The sequence below is a fragment of the Lepidochelys kempii genome, chromosome 13 (assembly GCF_965140265.1).
Source record: "Lepidochelys kempii isolate rLepKem1 chromosome 13, rLepKem1.hap2, whole genome shotgun sequence".
Classification (NCBI taxonomy): Eukaryota; Metazoa; Chordata; order Testudines; family Cheloniidae; genus Lepidochelys; species Lepidochelys kempii.
In genome coordinates, this window is record NC_133268.1 from 927,232 (window position 1) to 947,845 (window position 20,614).

The 20,614-nt window shown below is 64.3% G+C and overlaps 1 protein-coding gene across 2 annotated transcripts in view; it reads right to left on the reverse strand.

Moving 5' to 3' along the window:
- Window positions 1–14,901: 14,901 nt before the first annotated feature.
- LOC140897322 (WAP four-disulfide core domain protein 2-like) overlaps window positions 14,902–20,614 on the reverse strand; it is a 33,424-nt gene continuing 27,711 nt past the window's right edge. For both annotated transcript variants that reach the window (XM_073309800.1, XM_073309801.1), the window contains exons 3-4: window positions 18,736–18,889; window positions 14,902–15,093 (exon numbers count right to left, since the gene is read on the reverse strand). In XM_073309800.1, the coding sequence (XP_073165901.1) occupies window positions 18,738–18,889 (152 nt within the window). In that variant the 3' untranslated portion in view covers window positions 14,902–15,093; window positions 18,736–18,737. The remainder of the gene's footprint in view (window positions 15,094–18,735; window positions 18,890–20,614) is intronic.

Genomic DNA, 20,614 nt, shown 5'->3' on the forward strand with positions numbered 1-20,614 from the left:
GGGGCGGCAGCTCTTACTGAAGTTCAGGCCTGCGGGCATGAGGACCGGGCAATAGCCGGGCTTCTCTGCAAGCAAGGGACGTGCTCAGGGGGTGTGTGTGTGTGCCACCCGTTATCCACTCAGCCTGGAGCCCTCGTTACAGTTTGTCGCTCCAGCTGGGTGGCTCTTTGCAGAGCAGGGCTCAGGGCTGCACAGACACACACAGTTCCCTGGGCAGCCCACAACAGGCTGCAGTGGAGCAGCTGGGGGACGCTGGGGGCTCCTGCAGGGCTCAGGGTCGCAGGCAGCCGCAGCCTGTCCGAGGGGGGAATTTGTGATGGGGGAGAGTCAGGCTCAGCCCCAGCCCGTCCCCAGTGTCATGGGCGTGGGGCAGCTGGGAAGGTACCAGGTACTTGGGTCCCCCCCTGGTTTGCTGGGGCTGGTGCAGTGCAGCGATCTGTCTGCAGCCGGGGGCTGGCGCACCCGTCCCAAGGGGACCCCAGCTCAGCCGGTGCCGGGCGCTCTCACTGACTGAGACACGCATAACCACTCGCCGTCTCTGGTACCTTGTGCCGGGTCAACACAGCGGAATCTGCATGCGATATAGCAGCACTTCCGCATTCCCGGGCACTCGGGGTCACCGGAGCAGTGGGCCGGTGCTGAGTGGGCACATCGGACCGGATCAGGGGGGCAGGTCCCAGGTCTCACTGCAACAGAGAGGGTCCCTGGTGTAAACAGCCCGTGGGTGCGGAGGGTTAGCAGATTGCTGTTCCCTGTTAGCTGTCCGGCTGGCTGCCTGGGCTAGCAGGGGTGGGAACTGGCTGTCTGGAGTGGGAGCGGACTGTCTGGGCTGGCTGGGGTGGGAGCTGGCTGCCCGGGCTGGCAGGGGCGGGAGAGTTACAGAGGCAGCATGCCCCCCTCGGGGGGAGGAACAAGAGCCTGGTGTCATTGCTGAGCAGGATGGGCTGCACAGAGCCATGCTGGCCTGCCCACATGGAGGGAGGGTTTGATGGTGGAAAGGGCACGAGAACTGGCAGAGACCCTGGGGATGCCACAGCTGGAGAGGAGAGTTCAGGTAGAAGATTCCTCCCCACCCCTGTCTTATCCCAGAGGCGCCCTCTACCTGTCTTCCACAGACACTCGGGGGCACATGGCTTGCCCGTTGGCCCCACTCTCCCCTCGACAGTGTCACTTACCCCAGTCACGGGCAGGGAGGAGGCTGTCGCTGCCTCTGGGCGCTGGGAGGAGAAAGGAGGGAGTTGCAGTTGTGACAGGCGCAAGGGGTACCTGCTGTGCGCGAAGCCTACTGTGTGCGGGTGCCATGCTCTGTGTGTGTGTCTGGGCTGGCTCGTGGTTGCACTGCCGGCTCGTGGCCAGATAAAGGAGGTTTCCTGCAAGCCTAAAGTCAGTGGGGGTAACTGACTCCCTGCCCCTGGGTATGTCTCCCTGCCAGGAAACAGCTTCCCTGGTCTGACCTGGGGGCTTGGAGACACTGAACATCAGCGCTGAGCAGAGCGGGGCTCATCCTCCTCTAGGTGGCAACTGACCGGAGCGGGTGATGAGAGACAGGAGCACCTGATGGACTGTCAGACCTGCCTAGGTCCCCACAGGGCAGAAGGGCGCCTATGCTGCTTACTCCTTTGAGACCAGTTTTCTCCGAAGTGCGTTTGTGCTGAATAACGAGAGCTTTGCCGGCAGAGAGCCGGCAGATCGCTGGGTGACCCCGCCACGGCTCCCAGGGGCCTGAGCTGCCACCGGCCTGCAGAGCACGCAGTGATTCGCTGCCGTCTGCAGCCTCAGGCCCTGTCTGGGGAGAGGATGGCAGAACCCTGCCCCAAGAAAGGTGAAGCTTGGAGTTCTGAGGGGGTCAGGTACAGCTGCCCGAGGAAACGTGACAGTGAGCAGTGCCTGGGGGGGAGAGAGGTGGGGCGGCTTTGGGTTATGGTCCCAAATCCTGGGTGCCATCTGTGATGAAGCGGGACTGTTCTTAATGTTTCCTCTGAACAGTGTGGGGGTGCCTCAGTTTCCCCTATGCAGTTCTTAAGTATCTAGGTGGTGGGGTAAGGGTGTATGATCGTTGCAGAGCCCTAGAGGGCAGGTGTGTGCAGGGGTCTAGACACAGAGAATGGCTGACACCCTGTTTTCTGGCAACTGATGGCCTGGGCCCTTCCCCCCTGCAAGGTGAGAGCTAAAGGGTTGGAGAACAAAGGAATCAGGTGACCTCCTGGCCCGGGAAAGGGACAAAGCCCAAAGGAGGAGGGGCTGGAGGGGGAGTCAGTTGGGGACGAGGAGTGAAGTGCGGACGTGGTTGTCTGGCTCACTGCCCCCCAAAATGGACCCAGCTGAGGGGTCCTGTTCTCTGCACCTGCAAGCTCTGTGTTAGACCATGTTCCTGTCGTCTAATAAACCTCTGTTTTACTGGCTGGCTGAGAGTCACGTCTGACTGCGGAGTCGGGGGGCAGGACCCTCTGGCTTCCCCAGGACCCCGCCTGGGCGGACTCGCTGTGGGTAGCGCACGGAGGGGCAGAGGATGCTGAATGCTCCAAGGTCAGACCCAGGAAGGTGGAAGTTGTGTGAGATGTGTGTCCTGCAGACAGGCTGCTCCCAGAAAGGAGACTTCCCCAGAGTCCTGACTGGCTTCACAGGGAGCAGCTCCAGCGCCCAGGGACTCCGTGACACCATCTCTGGGCCCACAGCCTCCTATTGCATAGCCACAGGCTCTGCTACGGCTCCCAGGTCCCAGAGACTCGTGGGGAACCTGGCCCCCATGCCAGCCCAGAGCCACCCTTGGCAGGAGCTGTGCGATGGCGTGGGGCCAGCATCCTAGTGTCCTGAGGAGGGCGCGGGGTTCCCAGGTCCTTCCCTGGTGCAGCGGCACCTTGTGTCCCCTGCACACAAGCTAGGGTCTGTGCTGGGATCTCTGCTGTAGCCCCGGTCTGGGTCTGGCACACCCTCCCGTGAGACCCTGGCTGAGCCGGCGCTGGGTGAGGGGGGGGAGAGAGGGGCCCCGTACCTGTCTCCGCAGGGGCGCACTTCCTGGCACAGCCGACTGGGCAGCACTTGTGCGAGCCGGGGCACTCGGCGTCGGAGTCGCATTCGGCGGTGATGACCCCCGTGCACACGAACAGCGTCCTGCGGCACCGGCCCAGCTTCACTGCAACAGCGAGAGCGGGGGTAGAGAAGCCTGGGCCGAGCCCCCGGGCCCCACGGCAGCGCAGCCAGGCACAGAGAGCCCTGCCCCCTTCGGGCTCCCGCAGCGCCCCTGGGCCCGGGCAGAGCCGGGGTCAGTGCGGGGGCTCAATGGGGCTGGGGCCCCAGCTCGGATTCCTCCTCCCTGCACGGACACAGATGCCCCCCACTCCCTCGTGGGTGGGCTGGAGCGGGGCCCTCCCGCGCGCGCAGGGGCCCTGGCAGTGTCCCCCGGGGCAGGCGGCACCTTACCCTGCACGGGCAGGGCACAGGCCCGGCCACAGCTCCGGAGACAACACTTCTCGCTGGCGGGGCAGTCGCTGTCCTTGGAGCACGGCGAGACGCACTCGTCAGCCTGGCCCTCTCCGGCCCGGGCAGGGCAGACCCCCGGCCTCACTGGGCAGACACAGAGAGACAGTTCAAGGGCTGGCTGGGGCGGGGAACACCCCCGTGGGCCCTGCCCTCCTCGAGGCCCCCTCAGACCCACCCAGCCCAGAGCAGCTTCGGGCCCCACAGGAACATCTGGGCCCATTCAGCCCTGCCTTGCCCTGCTCTGGCTCCCTGCCCCTCAGGGACAGCAGCCAGCGTCAGAGTCTTCCAGGGGAGGGGTGAAACCCCAGCCCCCTGGGCTGTCAGCCCCCTCATCCCTATTAATTCCCACCCCTCTGGTTCAATCACTGGACTCGGGGAAGACGGGATGAGCCGTCGCCTCTGCCCTGTGGCCCTCCGTCCTGTCGCCCTCCATGCGTCTCTTTCTCAGGGGGAGCAGCGCAAGCCCCTCTGCCCAACGGGAGCGGCTCCCCCGGGATCCCGCAGATCCTGGCTTCCCTGCCCTCCTCTCTGCATCTGTTGCAGCCTTTCCTGAGCCAAGGGGGCTGGGGCCCTGCTCACTAATGGCTGGGATAGAGGAACCAGGACCAGGGAGGCTGGCAGGCCAGGGCCTGTAGATTCTCCCCCACCTCCTTGGGCTCAGCCTTGGTGGGCCTCCGACACCGGCCCAGGCTGGCTGTCTGGCGCCCTGTGTCCCTTACCGGGGCCCCCGCAGGCCTGGAGACACTCCGCTTCCCCCTCGAAGTTGTTGGGGTTCCCCTGGCAGCCCCCGTAGATGAATCTGTCACACTTCCCGGAGCTGGTGTTGTAGAAGAAGCGAGGGAGGTCGGCGTCACAGATGCCCATCTCGGCAGGGAGCTGGCAGATATCTGGGTGCCCAGGCAGAGAGAGGGGGTTCCAGAGAGGGGGGACTCCGCAGAGGGTCTCACTGCTCCCCAGGGGCCAGGGGCAGGGTCCTGCCGGGGCTGCACGTGGCAGTGGGGAGGAAGGGCTCTGCAGGTGGAGTTCAGGGACCCCAGCCAGAGTCCAGCATGGCTCTCCTGGCGAATGGAGGGTGCAGCCTTGGCCTTGAGGGGACGAGCAAGGTTGCCAGGTGCCTGGTTTTTGACTGGAATGCCTGGTCAAAAAGCGACCCTTATGGCTCTGGGCAGCACAGCTGACTGGGCCGTTAAAAGTCTGGTTGGCGGGGCTGGCAGGCTCCCTTCCCGGCTCCGCACAGCTCCTGGAAGCAGCAACATATTCCTCGGCTCCTAGGCAGAGGGACGGCTGGGGGGGCTGCGCTCACTGCCCCCACCCTGCCCTGCGTGATGGCTCCGCAGCTGAAATTGGCTGGGAACTGCAGCCAATGGGAACTGCAGTGCAGTGCCTCTGGGCGGATGCAGTGCGCACCGTGCAGAGCCACCTGGCCGCCCCGATGCCTAGGAGCCGAGGAACATGTCGCTGCTTCTGGGGAACCCCACAAGCCAAGTGCTGCCTGGAGCCCGCACCCCACACCCCACGCCCCCTCCCGCACCCAAACTCCCTGTCCCAGCTCTGAACCCCTCTCCCACACCCTGAACCCCTAATTTCTGTCCCCACCCCAGAGCTCGCACCCCCAGATAGAGCCTTCCCCCCTCCTGCACCCCAAGCTCCTTCCCCAGCCTGGTCAAAAGAAGCGAGTGAGTGAGGATGGGGGAGAGCGAGCGACAGAGAGGGGGATGGAGTGAGCGAGGGCGGGGCAAGGCTGTTTGGCTTTGTGGGATTAGGAAATTGGCAGCCCTCCGCAGGACAGGGGAGGCAGGTGACTCTCAGGCCCCCTTACCCTCGCTGGGTGGCTTGCAGACATGGCCGCAGCCGGTGCTGCAGCACTTCTCCGCTTTGCTGCAGTCGCTGTCGCTGCGGCATCCCTCCACGCAGGGCCCCAGGGAGCCTCTGAGCGCTGCTGGGCACGCGCCGGGCTTCACTGCAACGCACAAGAGCCGCAGCATTGGACCCCGCCTGCAGGAGCCCCCCTGTCCGCCAGAGGCCCCCCCACCTCCACCCACTCGACCCCCCGTGCCTGCTGGAGCACCCCCACCTCTGCCCGCTGCACCCCCCTGCCTGCTGGAGCCCCCCGCCCGCCAGAGGCCCCCCCACCTGCGCCCACTGGAGCCCCCCGACCTCCGCTTGCCAAAGCTCTAATCCCTCCTCCTGCTGGAGCCCCACCACCCCTCCTAGGGCTGAGGGGATGCACAAAGCACCAGGCTGGAGAGGCCAAGGTCTCGATTGATGCCCTGTGGTGTGGTCTCCACAGCTCCCTGCTCGTGTCCCGCCTTCCCCATGGGCCCCCCTGGCTCCCTGCGCCCACAGACGCTGCCCTTTCCGCTCTCAGCTGCTGTCTTCAGCACTCGCCTGCTCCGTGCCCCAGCCATAACCTTTCCGTGCAGGTCCCGCTCCGGGGAACAACATCCAGACCAGCCTCCGCTGAGCCTCTGAGCCCCTGGGGAGGCCGGGATCCTGCAGGGCAGGTCTGGGGGTGGGGTCCTGGCCCCTCATTGACCAGTGATCAGCACCTGCTCCGGTCCAAGGCCATCGCCCCCGGGACGTCCCGAGAGCTCTTACCCTGCGTCGGGGAGAGGCAGGTGCGGCCACAGCGGATCAAGCAGCACTTCCCGTTCCCTGGACAGTCACTGTCCTTCAGGCATCGAAAAAAACATGGGTCCTCGCTGCCCTCGGGGGCTCGAGCTGGGCACAGGCCTGGCTTCACTGCAATGCAGGGAAAGACAGGGCAGAGCGTGGAGCGAGGGGCGGGGCAAAGACAGGCCCCGGTCCAGCCGCCGTCTGCTGAGTGGCACGAACCGGCTGCGGGAAGGTCGCTGCCCCACAGGGCTGGGAGCCAACGCGGGGTCAGCGATGGACGTGGGAAGAGGGCATGACCTTACCGAGCACGGGCGCCATGCAGAGCCGCCCACAGCCATTGCTGCAGCATTTCCTCGCGGCGGGGCAGTCCCTGTCGCTCCGACACATCCGCAGGCACGAGACAAGAAACCGCTGGGCTACGGCTGGGCACAGGCCGGGCCGCACTGGAACACAGAGCAGGGTCCCCTGCCTGGCCGCCTGGAGACAGCCGACCGGCCCCTGGACCCGCTGACACGCTGGCCGGCCGCCTGCTCCCTGGGCTCCCTGCCCGCAGACCCCACCGTCCGCTCCTGCCCTGTTGGCTATTTCCCAGCCTGCTGCCCACGTCGCCCGTGGGTGCCAGACGGCTCAGCCCAGGCCCGGCCAGCCCAGCGTCCCGCCTGGCCCCGGCCAGCGGCCAGAGGAGGAGCGTGATGCACTCGCCTGGCCTGGGCTGGCCCTAACCCTCAGTTCGGGGCTGGCTCCGGCTGGGGGCGGGTCCTTCCCTATTTTATTGAGCTGATTCATTGCCGAGGTGGCTGGGTTTCCCCTTGTTCTTTATTAAGAGGTCCAGACACGCGTCCCAGTCACTGCCACATGCCCCCGCCTGGCCCAGAGCCCATCGCGAAGGCCGCTCAGCGGGGTCCTAGAGCGGGATTCCTGCCAGCTCAGCGGGCTCCCAGCCTCACCTGGTGGTGCCGGGTGGCTGGGCACCCCCGGCACGTGGGCTGCGGAGCAGGGGCTGGGCTCCGGGAGGGGGAGTACCTGCAAGGGGCACTCGGCACTTGTACCCACAGCCTGTGGCACAGCACTTCTCGTCTCCGGGGCAGTCGGCGTCGTCCACACACGCGTCCAGGCACAGCCCCTCGGGCTGCTCCAGCTGCACGGCGGGGCACACGCCGGCCTTCTCTGGGGAAAGAGGGGGCCTGAGCACGGCCTGCCTGGGGCGGCGCAGAGGGGCCCGGCTTTCCCTTAGCACCGGGTGAGCCAGACCCACGTGACGCGGGCGTCTGGGTGTGCACATGCGTGTGGATGTGTGCCTGGGAGCTGAATCTGGGCTTATGGGATGGAGACCCCAGCGCGTGCAGCCCCAGCATGGGAGGCCTCTGCACTCATGCGTGAGCTGGATGGGATTAGGACCCGCTCCTGGGACCAGTGTGCATGGAGCCAGCTGCTGGGGTGAGTGTGGAGGGGGGTGCCGAGCCCTGGTGCCGCAGGGCTGGGATCCTGCTGGGCAGCAGCCGTGCATGGGTGTCACGGCGTCCCCGGGCGATGCTCTGGAACTGCTCCCCACGAAGCCAGGCAGGACTCTGGGGAAGTCTCCTTTCTGGGAGCAGCCTGTCTGCAGGACACACAGCTCACATGGCTTCCCCCTTCCTGGGTCTGACCTCGGAGCATTCAGCATCCTCTGCCCCTCCGTGTGCTTCCCACAGCGAGTCCGCTCAGGCAGGCTCCTGGGGAAGCCAGAGGGTCCTGCCCCCCAACTCCGCAGTCAGACGGGACTCTCAGCCAGCCAGTAAAACAGAGGTTTATTAGACGACAGGAACATGGTCTAACACAGAGTTTGTAGGTGCAGAGAACAGGACCCCTCAGCTGGGTCCATTTTGGGGGGCAGTGAGCCAGACAACCACGTCTGCCCTTCACTCCATGTCCCCAGCCAGCCCCAAACTGAAACTCCCTCCAGCCCCTCCTCCTCTGGGCTTTGTCCCCTTCCCGGGGCAGGAGGTCACCGGATTCCTTTGATCTCCAACCCTTTAGCTCTCACCTTGCAGGGGGGAAGGGCCCAGGGCATCAGTTGCCAGGAAACAGGGTGTCGGCCATTCTCTGTGTCCAGACCCCTGCACACACCTGCCCTCTAGGGCTCTGCAACGATCATACACCCTTACCCCACCCCCTAGATACTTAAGAACTGCATAGGGGAAACTGAGGCACCTCCACACTATTCAGAGGAAACATTAAGAACAGTCCCACTTCGTCAGAGTGGGTCAGATTCGCGCTGGTACCTGTGTAGGGGCTCATGCAGGCTAGGCCGCAGCCAGCAAAGCAGCATTTCTGGCCCTCGGGGCAGTGCCTGTCGTCGTCGCACTGGTTTGTGCAAGGAGTGAAATCCTGCGACACTCGTCTCTGTGGGCAGGCGCCAGGCTTGGCTGGAAGCGAGACGGCAGCGCAGGGTGCAGCTCAGCAGAGACATAAGCACCCGACCCCCAGCCCCGCCAGCTGTCCGACCCCAGGCCTGCCTGGAGAGCTCTCCGGGCCACAGCCAGCCGGGAGAGAAGGCCGTACCTGCTGCCCCAGGGCCTGCCCTGCCCCGTCCCTGTGCCCCCTGCCCCAGGCTTTTACATGGTGCCAGGGTCTCTGCCCTCACTTCCTGACCCTTCTCCCCCTGGCTATAGGGCAGTCGTTATGCCACGCAGAGCAGTGCTGGGTGTGAGATCGAGAGGGGCGGTGACACCTTCTGTGGGTGCAGGGAACATGCCACACTCAGCCCGGCCCATGGGCAGCACTGCTGTCCCGGGGCGATTCCCTCCCGCTGGGTCCCCCGGGGTGGGACAAGTTCAGAGCTGCAGGCCATTGGCTGGAACGTCAGGGCCTTCATCTGGGGCCAGGCCCAGGCTGCTGCTCAGCAGCTCCCACAGACCGTGCCAAAGCACACTGGGGTCTAGATCCATAAGCAGTGGGCAGTGCAGACACTCCTGGCCAGCAGCTCTCCTGAGAGGGGGGCAGGGCACATGTGGGCAGGGCACATGTGGGGGCCGGCTGGGGCCATTCCTGTCTTGTGTCTGCACGGAGGGTGCAGTGGCTCCAGCCTGGCCCAGGGACGGGATCTTTCCCCAGGCAGCAGCAGCTGGGCAGTGCCCTGGGAAGCAGCAGGGTGGCCCTTGGTCACGGCCTGTCGCTGCCCTCCTTGTACATCAGCCAACCAACCAGCCTGCCCCGGGCACAGCTGGGGGTGGGGATCACAGAGCCAAGAGGTCATGCGCTCCCATGGGCCTCACCTGGCTGGGCTCTTGTGCAGCGAACATGGCAGCCCTCGGCACAGCACTTGGCCCCTCCGGCACACGCAGAGTCATTCCGGCAGCTCACCAGGCAGGGCTCCGCCACGCTGGTGTTGGGCTCCGGGCAGTAGCCTGGGTTCACTGCAGAACAGGAGACGCACAGTGCAGTCGCTGTGCCCAGGAGAGGCGGGCTTGCCCCTCCAAGGGGCCCTTGCAGCCGCCTCAGTGGGTGTGCTGGGAACGGAGTCCCCGTACACACGCAAGATGAGGGTAGCACAACACAGGGGCTTCTGCTGCTTCCCCGGCTGTGCATTCAATGGCGGGAAAGCCAGCTGGGAGCACAGGCTGCCGGGCTGATGGCTCCAGCCCCTCGAGTTTGCACTAGATGCTCTGCAACCTTAGATATCCCAGCCAAGCCGCTCCAGCTTGTCTGAACAGTCTCACCTGTCAGTCGGAACCCACAGCGCTCTGAGGGTCTGCTGCCCTGCTCGGGGCTGGCCACTCCGCTGGGCCGCCCCTTTGCCAAGCAGTAGCAGGCTTTGGGGCCTTGCAGATTGGTCTCCCATTGGAAGAGAAATCTGGAGGCAGAGTCTGGGTGCTGGGTGGAGCTTGTTTATTTATAGTACATACAGCAGTCCTGGAGCAGAGATGGTCACAAAGGGCATGCATGCTGCTTCCTCTTTTAGAGCACTCAGCTCCAACCCCAGTGCCCAGGAGGTGGTTCTAGTGAGAGATGAAGGCGGAGGCGAACTCCCCTGCTATTTGCAGCAGCTCACCCCACGGAAACGGAAGAAGTGCTGTGCTGCTAATCCTGCGGTGCAAAGACCATACCCAGCTTGCGCACTAAGAACAAGAACATCAGGCTAAGCAAACAGCACTATCTAGTGACTCCGGTTGTACCAGCTGTATCTTTGGTGAATAAATCAATGGCGCAGGGCCATGGTCCTCCAAAGACACCGACTACTCTCCTGTATGGTCCCTGTGTATTACATTCCATCCCTGCCCATTCTCACGGTTTGCTTGCCCTGCTGCCATGCTCTGAGCCGCTCCCCCACTGTCTCTGCAGAGGGTCCCTCGGCAATCAGGGAGAGCAGCACATACCTCTGTCAGGGAGGAGACAGGTTCTCATATGCCCAGTATTGCAGCACTTCTCGTTCCCTGGGCAGCTCCGGTCTGAGAGACAGTAGATCCTGGAGGGACGCACAAACTCAATCCTCCCTGCTGGACATTCACCCACTTTACCTGTAGCAGAGAAAGGAGACTGGAGCCCATCTGCGAGTGGCTGCACTGAGTGGACCCAGCTATATGGTTTGAGGAATAAGAACATAGCTACCTGCCTCCACCTGAGAGGACAGGTGGCGTCTGCTGGGCTGGGAGGCGACCACTCTCTGTACTCAAAGCTGCATAGATTCCCAGCCAGAAGGAACCACTGATCATCTAGCCTCACCTCCGGTATAGCACAGGCCAGGGACCTGCTCCCAAACAATTCCTAGCGTGGCTCTGTTAGAAAACCAGCCAGTGGAGTTAAAAACTGGTCAGTGATGGAGAATCCACCACAAATGCCGGTGACTGTTCCAACGGGCACTGTTAAAAATGTACAACACCCTATTTCCAGTTTGAATTTGCCTCGCTTCCACTTCCAGCCCCTGGACAGTGTTGGACTTTCCTCAGCTAGACCGGAGAGCCCCTTAGTGAATGTTTGTTCCCCAGGCCGGTACGCAAGAGACGGGGATCAGCTCACCCCGTTGTTAAGCTACATAGATCCAGCACTCATCTGTTACTAACCTCCTTTCTCCTGCCCCCACACAGGTGGCAGCGCGGCCCAGACGGCCAGGAGCCCCAGGGGGAGGAAGATGCCTCCTGACTCCATGGTGTGCCGGGAGCCGGGTCTGAGTGCCCGGAACTGAGCCAGGCCAGGATTTAAGCTGTGGCCCAGAGGGGGCTGGGTCAGGCCGGGGAGGGGCTGGCTCACCTGCCAGAGTCCAGCTCATTCTATTCACAGCGCGTTGGCTGGAGTAGCAGCGCTGGGAGCGGGGGCCGCGCTGTGGGCCTGCTCAGCACAATGTTAATCCGGATGTCGGAACAGAGCTGGGCAGGCAGCCCACAGCGCTCTCCAGGGAGTCTGCCTCCCTCCTGCTCTCCACTGCGTTCCTCTGTCTGGAGCGCCTCCTCCGACGCTTTGATGCCAGCATTTGGTTGCCCCAGGCCAGCCTGCTGTGATGGGCATACAAGTCACATGGTGCACCTTGCACCGCTCCCGGCCCCAGGTGTCTGGTGCGAACCTTCCCGCTGGGAACACCGGCTCTGTCTGGCCAGCTGCGCTGTCCATTCCAAGCGGCTGGTTCCCTGGGTCGTGCTGGCCAGGATCTAGCTGGACAGTGATGGTGCCAGGGCCGCAAGCCGTGGGGGCGCCGTTCGCGAGTGTTTGCCACGTTCCAGGCGGGAAGCGTCGTGGTGGCGGCCTGTTCTGCCCGCCTCCCGTGGGAGCCGAAATCCCCGCCCCGGTTGAGCTGCCTGGCAGAGACGCCAGTGGAGTGGGACGGGGGAGCAGGGGGAGCCCAGCTGGATTGCAGGGTGAAGGGGGCCACGTGCCGGGATTCAGAGTGGTCAGGTTACACCAGGGCCCAGCCGGACCCGCAATGCCAGGCGGCTCTGCAAATGACTCAGGGTCCATGGAGTGTTCAGGGTCCCTGGGCACAGCTGCCCTCAAATACCTGCACCAAGCGATCGCCACCTTCGCCAAGAGCCATCCCGGTGCCTCCTGGCACTCTTCCTGCCTGCTGATGGGGTTAGGAAGAGACGTCCCCAGCGGGGTGTTCGCCAGGGGTCTGGGGTGTCAGGAAACAGGGTGTTGGCGATTCTCTGTGTCCAGACCCCTGCACACACCTGCCTTCTAGGGCTCTGCAACGATCATACACCCTTACCCCACCACCTAGAGACTTAAGAACTGCACAGGGGAAACTGAGGCACCCCTACACTATTCAGAGGAAACATGAACAGTCCCGCTTCATCACATGGGGCAGCCAGCTGGTGCCTGCAGCCTATCCCAACCCAGCCCCAGGGGCCTCCTCCTTTCTGCTGCCTGGGCTCTGCTGGGCCCCGTGCAAGGGGCAAGCGCCATCTGCACCTGGCAGCACACGCTGAGCGTAGCTGGTGTGACCACTGTGCAGGGATGGGCGTAGAGGGCAAAGACCTGGGCATGCAGTGACCCTCCCCCGCCTACTCAGGGGCAAGGGGAGGGACTCTGCCACACAGCGACACCCCCCCACACCTGCTAAGGGAGGGCCCTTTCCAGCGGAGGCTCAGACACGCCCATGTCTGGTGCCCACATCAGCCCATGTTGCACGCCTGCGATTAGCAAGAGTGCAGGTCTCTGATACACCCAGCCCATGCCAGCAGTGTGCAGAGCTGGGACCTGAGCCCACGCATCCCGCTGTGCCAGGGTCCAAGCTCCCCAGGGCTGGGGCTTCTGATCCCAGGGAGAGAGGAGACCAGTGTGTGCTTCAGCAATGGGGCCCGGCCTCTCCTGCTGCCTGGGGCTCGGTTTTAACAAACACTGAGCAGAGAACAATGCAGCGCTGCCAGCCAGCTTGGGACACTCTCCTCTCCCGCCGGGGCGTGGTCAGGCAGGGTGCTGGGCTCCTCCACCGCACCACAGGTGCAGGGCATCAGAGCCAGGCCCCCTTTAGCACTGAGCCCCAGACCCTCCTCAGAGACAGAGCCCCTGCAGAGACCGGAACGACTCCCCTGCCTCAGCTGGGCCTGCGGGCAGCCAGCGCGATGGGGGTATCTGTGCTCAGGGATGGTGGGGGCCTGGGCAAGGGTGGAACTTGTGGGCAGTGGTATTTCTGGCAGTGTGGCTGAGAAGGACCAGTGGGCCCCGCAGCCCATCCCTTAGCTGTGAGTCAGACCCTCTGAGGCCAGCCTGGCAAGGGTGGACCTGCTGCCTGGCCCTGGCAGTGCCCAGCCGTGGGGCCGGTGCAGCCCAGCCCTCTGGATGTGGCCCTTGCAGGTGCCAGAGCTGTCTCCATCCCTGTGGTCTGAGGCCTGGGGAGTCCTTTCCCCATGTGGTCAGGGCCCCTGAAGCCCAAGCAAGTGCGAGCCCCCCTCCTGGCAGCAGGGAAGGTGAGGCAAAGCCAGATGTACAGGGGTCAGGACAGCTTGGACGCCTGGAGTCCAGACGGGTCCCCGTGGAACGAGGGAATGAGCAGCAGGTGTCACCTCTCCCTGCAAAGGGCTCCTGTGCACACAGAGGCAGGTGGGCACCAAGCCAGCGTGGCTACGTGTGCCCCGGCTGGGCCTGAGATCCAGCCCCGGGGAGAATCACACAGGCAGCGCCCAGCAGGGGAGGGAATGACCAGTCCTGCTCCTGGGGGAACCTGGGCTGCCGGCAGCATCCCTTGGGTGCTCCTGCTGAGCCAGAATCCAGCCCCGTGCAGAGCTCCACAGCCAGGCCGGCCCAGAAAGCCAGCCCTGCCGCCCTTGGGGCCATGCCAGGCTGCTGACAGTGTGGGGCCCCAGGGCATGAGAGGCAGGGCGGGTAACAATGGGAGGGGTTCAGGTTTCCTCATTCCTTTGGCACTGGGTGCTGCTCGCCCTGCCTGGCTCCGTCCTTGGCCCCCTGCTTCCCTGGCTGTTGGCTTGCCCCCAGGAGCAGAACTGCGTGTTCCGCAGGCAGGGCCACCGGCTGTCCCGGGCAGAGGGGCAGGGCAGTGAGTTCCGGGAGTGAGGCACGTGAGGTGCCCTGTGTCGCTGACCAAGCCTGAGACTGGGGCCCAGACCCAGCCCAGCGGGGCCAGCAAAGAGCAGCTCAGGCTCTGCCAAGGCAGGAGTTTGTCTGCCCGCCCCAGGCCCTGGCCGTGGGGAGTCACGCAGCCAGGCAGCGTGCCAAGCCCCGTGGGGCAGGCTGTTCACAAGGAGCTGGAGTTGGGCTGGAAGCTGCAGGGCTGGGTTTTCTGCTGCGTTACTTCAGGGCCACTCCACTCGATGGGGCTCCATGGCCCCACTTGGGGCTGCTGCAAATGAAGTGCATTTGCCCGAGGGGTGCAAAGAGCCTATGCCGAGGCCGTCCCAGCCCTCGCTGCCCCGGTGTCTTACAACAGAGAGTCGATGCCGGGAACAGCTCCGCCCTCCGACCGTTACTGCCCAGGGGCCGGACAGAGGTTACAGCGCAGGAGGGGGCTGGACAAACTCAGTGCGTTGGGGAGAGCAAGATGTCCAACTGCAACTGCCCTGTCCTAGCCTGGCAGGACCAGGAGGATGACACGGGGCACATTCTCAGCCCCAGCCCTGGATTGTGCACACCGAGCTGCAACTGAGTGTAGCTGTATATTGAGCGTGTACCCATTTTGCAAGACAAACAGCCATTTGCACGGTGCAGATTGCTGGTGAGCACAGGTTTGGACACGTGCAATGTCTGTGGTGAGGCAGGGGTGCAGGACTGGAGCCTACGGGTGAGGCAGGTGTACGGGGGAAACGTGGGCGCAGGATCAGAGCTGGCCAGCTACCTGGCCCAAAGAGCTGGAGAAGATGCAGACACGACCACCAGAGCTGCAGGACGAGGCTGTTTTATTGGGGTCAGGGAGAGACTGGAGTCTGGATGTGCTGGTCCACGAGAGCCCTGGGCAGGGAGCTGGAGAGCAGGGCAGCTCCATGCTGGGGCACTGGGAGTCATGTGCAGAGCGACAGGCGTGTCAGAGAGCCGCTCCCCCTTTGCCTGGTGATGGGCAGATCTAGGAGGCATCTGCAAAGGGAAGGTCAAGCAATGAGGAGGCAGGGAGCGGGCTGTGAGCAGGACTCCTGCCCACCCCAGCACTGGGTGCAGTGATGGTGCCGACAGTGAATCGCCTCTTGGGTACTGCCAGCCCCTGCTGGCCTGCAGGCTGTGTCCTGGGACCCCTGACGAGCCCTACGCAGCGTAGGGAATCTGTATGGAGAGCCCTGCTGGAAGCCTGGGGCCGGCGGAGATCTTGGGAGGGTGAGGCTGGCTCGCGGTATCAGCCCTGCTCACAGTGACACTCTGGGCTAGGTCGGGATTGGGGAGATCCTCTCCTCTCCTGGCTCTAGAACGCCCCAGGGACAGGCTGGCCCCACAGGGCAAATGACACTGACTACCTGAGGGGGAGAAGTAGCAGATCTCCCTCCAGGTCTGGCTGTCTGCCCATCCTCGTGGCATCTGAGCTTCTCATATAGCTGTGCAGTGGGAAAGGAGGTCCCACAGTGCCTGGGAGCACTGGCCATGAGACCCTTGCACGGGAGATAGGGCGCGGGGTGCCCTGTCACCTACCTTCCCTGTAAGCGTCCCACCGTGCAGCAGCTCAGGGAACCCATGCCAGGGAACTTCCACAACTGGGGAGGGGCACCCCTCCCCCAGCCCCAACCTAGCCCGGCCACCAACCTGCCGTGGCCCGGACACCCCTCCCCCAGCCCGCCACGGCCGGGGTGCCCAGACCAGCCAGGGCGCCCCTCCCCCAGGCCAAACCCAGCCCCAGCCCTGGCCCGGACCTGCTGCGGGAGGGGCGCCTATCCTGCGGCCCCAGCCCTGGAGCTGCCACGGCGGAGAAAGGGACCTCTCCCCCCAGCCCAGGTGCTGCTGTGGGGAGAGAGAGCTGGGGGGCGGGGAGTCCTCTTTCCCCGCCGTAGCCCCGGAGTACCCTCCTGCACCCCAAACCCCTCATCCCCAGCCCCACCCCAGAGCCCACACCCCCAGCCAGAGCACGCACCCCCCCACCCCAACCCTCTGCCCCAGCCCTGAGTCCCCGCCCACACTTCGAACCCCTCAGCCCCACCCACGCCACATGAATTTTGTTCTGTGCACCAACCTGGAGGTGATGTGTCACATAACAAAATTCATTCTGCACATGGGTGGGAAACATTAGAGGGAACACTGCCTGCCACCCCACTCCATGCTGCCACTCCGTCCAGGAGCACACAGGACTGCTGTGCTGTCCACCCCGTGCCCCCGGAGCACACACAGGGATGCTGGACTATCTACCCCGTGCCCCCGGAGCACACACAGGGATGCTGGACTATCTACCCCATGTCCCTGGAGCACACACAGGGATGCTGGCTATCTATCCCAGGCCCCAGGAGCACCCATGGGGATTACTCCTGAGGGCATTCTGCACCAAAAAATTAAAAATTCTGTGCCAAAAAAATAAAAAATTCTGCAAGTTTTATTTGTCAATCAATAAATGCAGAGGCTCCAGCATGGCAGTGAGGAGCACAAGCCACTGGCTGAAAGAAGGTGGGAGATCACCCCACCCCCACCCCCAGGACATGACTCAGCAGTGAGGCTGTCCCTGACCCTGATACAGCACAAGGCCTGGACCGTCCCCAGAAACACCCTGGAGCCTTGCCCTTCTGCGCCAGGTGCACCAGGTGTGGGGCAGGTAGGCTCAACCAGGGAGAGTATCAGTGTGGGGGGATCCAAGTGTGGGGTGAGAGGGTTCTGTGTGGGACAATCTGGGGGCAGGCAGCTCAGTGGGGGGTCTTGGTGTGGGGGGATCTGGATGCACACAGGCTCGTTGTGGGGTTTCCGGGTGCACGGGCAATCGGACTCTGCAGGGGCTTCCAGGTGAAGGTGGTTGGGGCTCAGCAGGGGGTCTGGGTGCTGGGGGAGTGGAGCTCGGTGAGGGTCTGGGTGCAGCTAGCTGGGGGTCAGTGGCGTGGGGCTCTGGATGTGGGAGGTGAAGGTGGTACAGGGGGTGGGGTATCAGGGTGGGGATTTGAGTGCAGGGAGCTCAGTGGGGGTGGTCTGGCTGCAGGGGTGGGGGTCTGGAGGCAGGGAGGCTCCAGATGCAGGGATTGAGGTTCAGTGGGGTGGGGTTCACGTATGGGGAGGGCTAGGGGAGTTCTGGATGTACCAGGTGAGGCTTGGCAGAGGTGTCTGGGTATGGAAGGTCCGGATGCACAGCGGTTGGGTGGATGGGGGAGCAGTCCCCATACAGTAACCCCCTCCCTCCACATCTGAGGAGCAATGGGGGCAGGAAGCAGGGGAGAATGCTGAGCTTCCTGCAGCTGTGGGAGGTTTCTGGGGTTGGGTCTGACACAGCCCCAGACACTCTTGCAGGGGAAGAGGAAGTCCTGTCCTATCCTGCCTCCAGCCCAGCTGGGACGAGCAGCTGATCTCAGCTCAGGGTAGGAGCCACTGGCTGGGGTGTCCCCCACCCCGTGGCGATTTATCTCTCCCTGGCTGCTCTGGGTGCCTGACATGATGTACCTGTGCTGTTCGGGAGTGGTGCATGGCTGCTTCTGCAGCTTTCCTGAGCTTCCCTGACAGAAAGTCATTTTTCTGCAGGGAACCAAAGAAAAATCTGCAGTGGCGCAGAATTCCCCCAGGAGTAGGGGATGCTCTGCTATCTAATCCTGCGCCCCAGGGGCACACGCCGGGATGCTGGGCTGTCTGCCCCGCGCCCCAGGGGCACACGCCGGGATGCTGGGCTGTCTGCCCCGCGCCCCAGGGGCACACACCGGGATGCTGGGCTGTCTGTCCCGCGCCCCAGGGGCACACACCGGGATGCTGGGCTGTCTGCCCCGCGCCCCAGGGGCACACGCCGGGATGCTGCGCTGTCTGCCCCATGCCCCAGGGGCACACACAGGGATGCTGGGCTGTCTGCCCCATGCCCCCGGAGCACACGCGGGGATGCTGGGCTGTCTGCCCCGCGGCCCAGGGGCACACACGGGGCTGGTGGGCTGTCTGCCCCGCGCCCCAGGGGCACACACGGCGATGCTGGGCTGTCTGCCCCGCGCCCCCGGAGCACACGCCGGGATGCTGGGCTGTCTGCCCCGCGCCCCAGGGGCACATGCCGAGATGCTGGGCTGTCTGCCCCGCGCCCCAGGGGCACATGCCGAGATGCTGGGCTGTCTGCCCCGCGCCCCAGGGGCACACGCTGGGATGCTGGGCTGTCTGCCCCGCGCCCCAGGGGCACACGCGGGGATGCTGGGCTGTCTGCCCCATGCCCCAGGGGCACAAGCGGGGATGCTGGGCTGTCTGCCCCGCGCCCCAGGGGCACACGCGGGGATGCTGGGCTGTCTGTCCCGCGCCCCAGGGGCACACGCCGGGATGCTGGGCTGTCTGCCCCGCGCCCCAGGGGCACACGCGGGGATGCTGGGCTGTCTGCCCCACGCCCCAGGGGCACACGCCGGGATGCTGGGCTGTCTGCCCCACGCCCCAGGGGCACACACGGGGCTGCTGGGCTGTCTGCCCCACGCCCCAGGGGCACACGCGGGGATGCTGGGCTGTTTACCCCACGCCCCAGGGGCACACACCAGGATGCTGGGCTGTCTGCCCCGCACCCCAGGGGCACACGCCGGGATGCTGAGCTGTCTGCCCCGCACCCCAGGGGCACACGCCGGGATGCTGAGCTGTTTACCCCACGCTCACCTTTAAACATTTGGGCGGACACACGCCTGTTTGCGACAGCCGTTCATGCAGCACTTCATGATCCCTGGGCACTGCGAGTCCACTTTGCATTGGTTCCTGCACAGACCCAGTAAGGGGATTCCACCTGGCACCACTGGGCACGAGCCAGGTTTCACTGAAAGGGTGGGAGACAGTATGAGTTTCGCGTGCGGGTCCCCGGCCCATGGGCTCAGCAGACACACCCACCAGGGGGGTCAGGATTGGGAGCAGCGCTCGCTGCTCTGAAAGGAAAGTGTCTGCACCCAAGGGGCACAGCCTGGCTCCGGGGCTCTGTGTGAAGGAGACGAAGGGCCTCACTTTCCAATCGGCCTCCCTCTGTGCCCCTGCGTTGGCTGTGGGCAGCCCAGCGCCTGTGCGCGTAGCCAGCTCTGTGCGCACATCTTGTGCGTAGGGCCGGGTATGGAGATCTCAGGGCCTGTCTACGCTCAAAACCCTGCAGCGATGCAGCTGTACCGCCGGAGTGACGATGCCTATCCACACGGCCAGCAGGGGCGCGCCGGTTGCTGTAGCTCTTCAGCTCTCCGAGAGACCGAGCACTCTCCCGTCGACCTAGCGCTGTCTACACCAGGGCTAGGTCTAGCTGCTGCTTTCACACCCTGAGAGCTGTAGCCGGACCAAGGGGAATGCCTCATGGAGAGGGCCAGACAGCACCTGGAGGGCTGCAAGGGGCTGGGCTGCTCCAGTCCCTGTGAGGCCCAGAGGAGAGGCAGAGGCCTGCAGGGGATGAGGGAGGAGCAGGCCAGGAGCTGGGTGCAGGGGAGCAGACTGGCTGGGAACGGGGGTGCAGATAAATGAGGCTGAATCCCCCACTGAGACCCTGCCCCAGGCTGGACAATAATACCTCTCCACAAGAGAGCCACTTCCTGCAGGGAAATGGGGTGCGGCAGCCCCCTGCTCTGGGGGGACAGGGCACACCCAGCACAGTGGGGCTCCACGCTGAGCAGCAGCCCCCAGATACGCACCCACATGGACTGCACCTGGCACAGCCCGCGCTCAGAGCAGCTCCACTGGCCCCATCAGCAGGGGGGCAACTGCTCCGGAGGCTCCCCGGCAATGGCCTGGGGACCAAGGGGATGCACAATGCCCCCTGGAGGGCTGGCCTGTCTCTGTGCCCCTGCAGCAAAGCCATTTCTGCTCAGGATTTCCCCGGCTGATGAGCTGGAGGGGCCCCGTCCCCACAACTCCCCCCAGAACTGGTACAAACAGGCCCTGAGCGTCAGAGCCTGCAGGGCAGCCAAGGGTAGAATTTGCTGTGACCCCAGTGCTCCCCCACCGACTCCAGACGCGCACCGAGCACCTCAGGGGGCTATTACCCGCTATGGCTCTGGAGGCTGGCCCCGACCCCCTCACTGTCACTGAGGGGCTGCAGGCATCAGTTGCGCTCCCAGCAAATTCCCGGAAGGCCGTGCCAGAGCTGGCTCCTAAACTGAGCTGCCCCCCACTGGGAGGCCCGGCTGGGACCTGGGCATGTGCGGGCATGGCTGTGTGCAGAAGGGGACTGGACCCGAGCCAGCTCATCCTTTCTGGCATCGTTCAGTCCCTGACAGAAACAGTAGCTCCAGGACACCTGGTTCCAGGCTGTATCAGCCGCTGGGTACTTTGTAGGCAGAGACAGGTTGGGGACCCAGTGTGAGGAACTGCGGGGCCACCTCGGCTGTGGGCTGTCAGGGTGGTCGAATATTAGCGAGGGACCTGGGCAGGCTGGGAGGGATAATGTCCAATCTAGGGCTTCTCCAGACAATAGACTGATCATGGAATCATAGAATATCAGGGTTGGAAGGGACCTCAGGAGGTCATCTAGTCCAACCCCCTGCTCAAAGCAGGACCAACCCCCAACTAA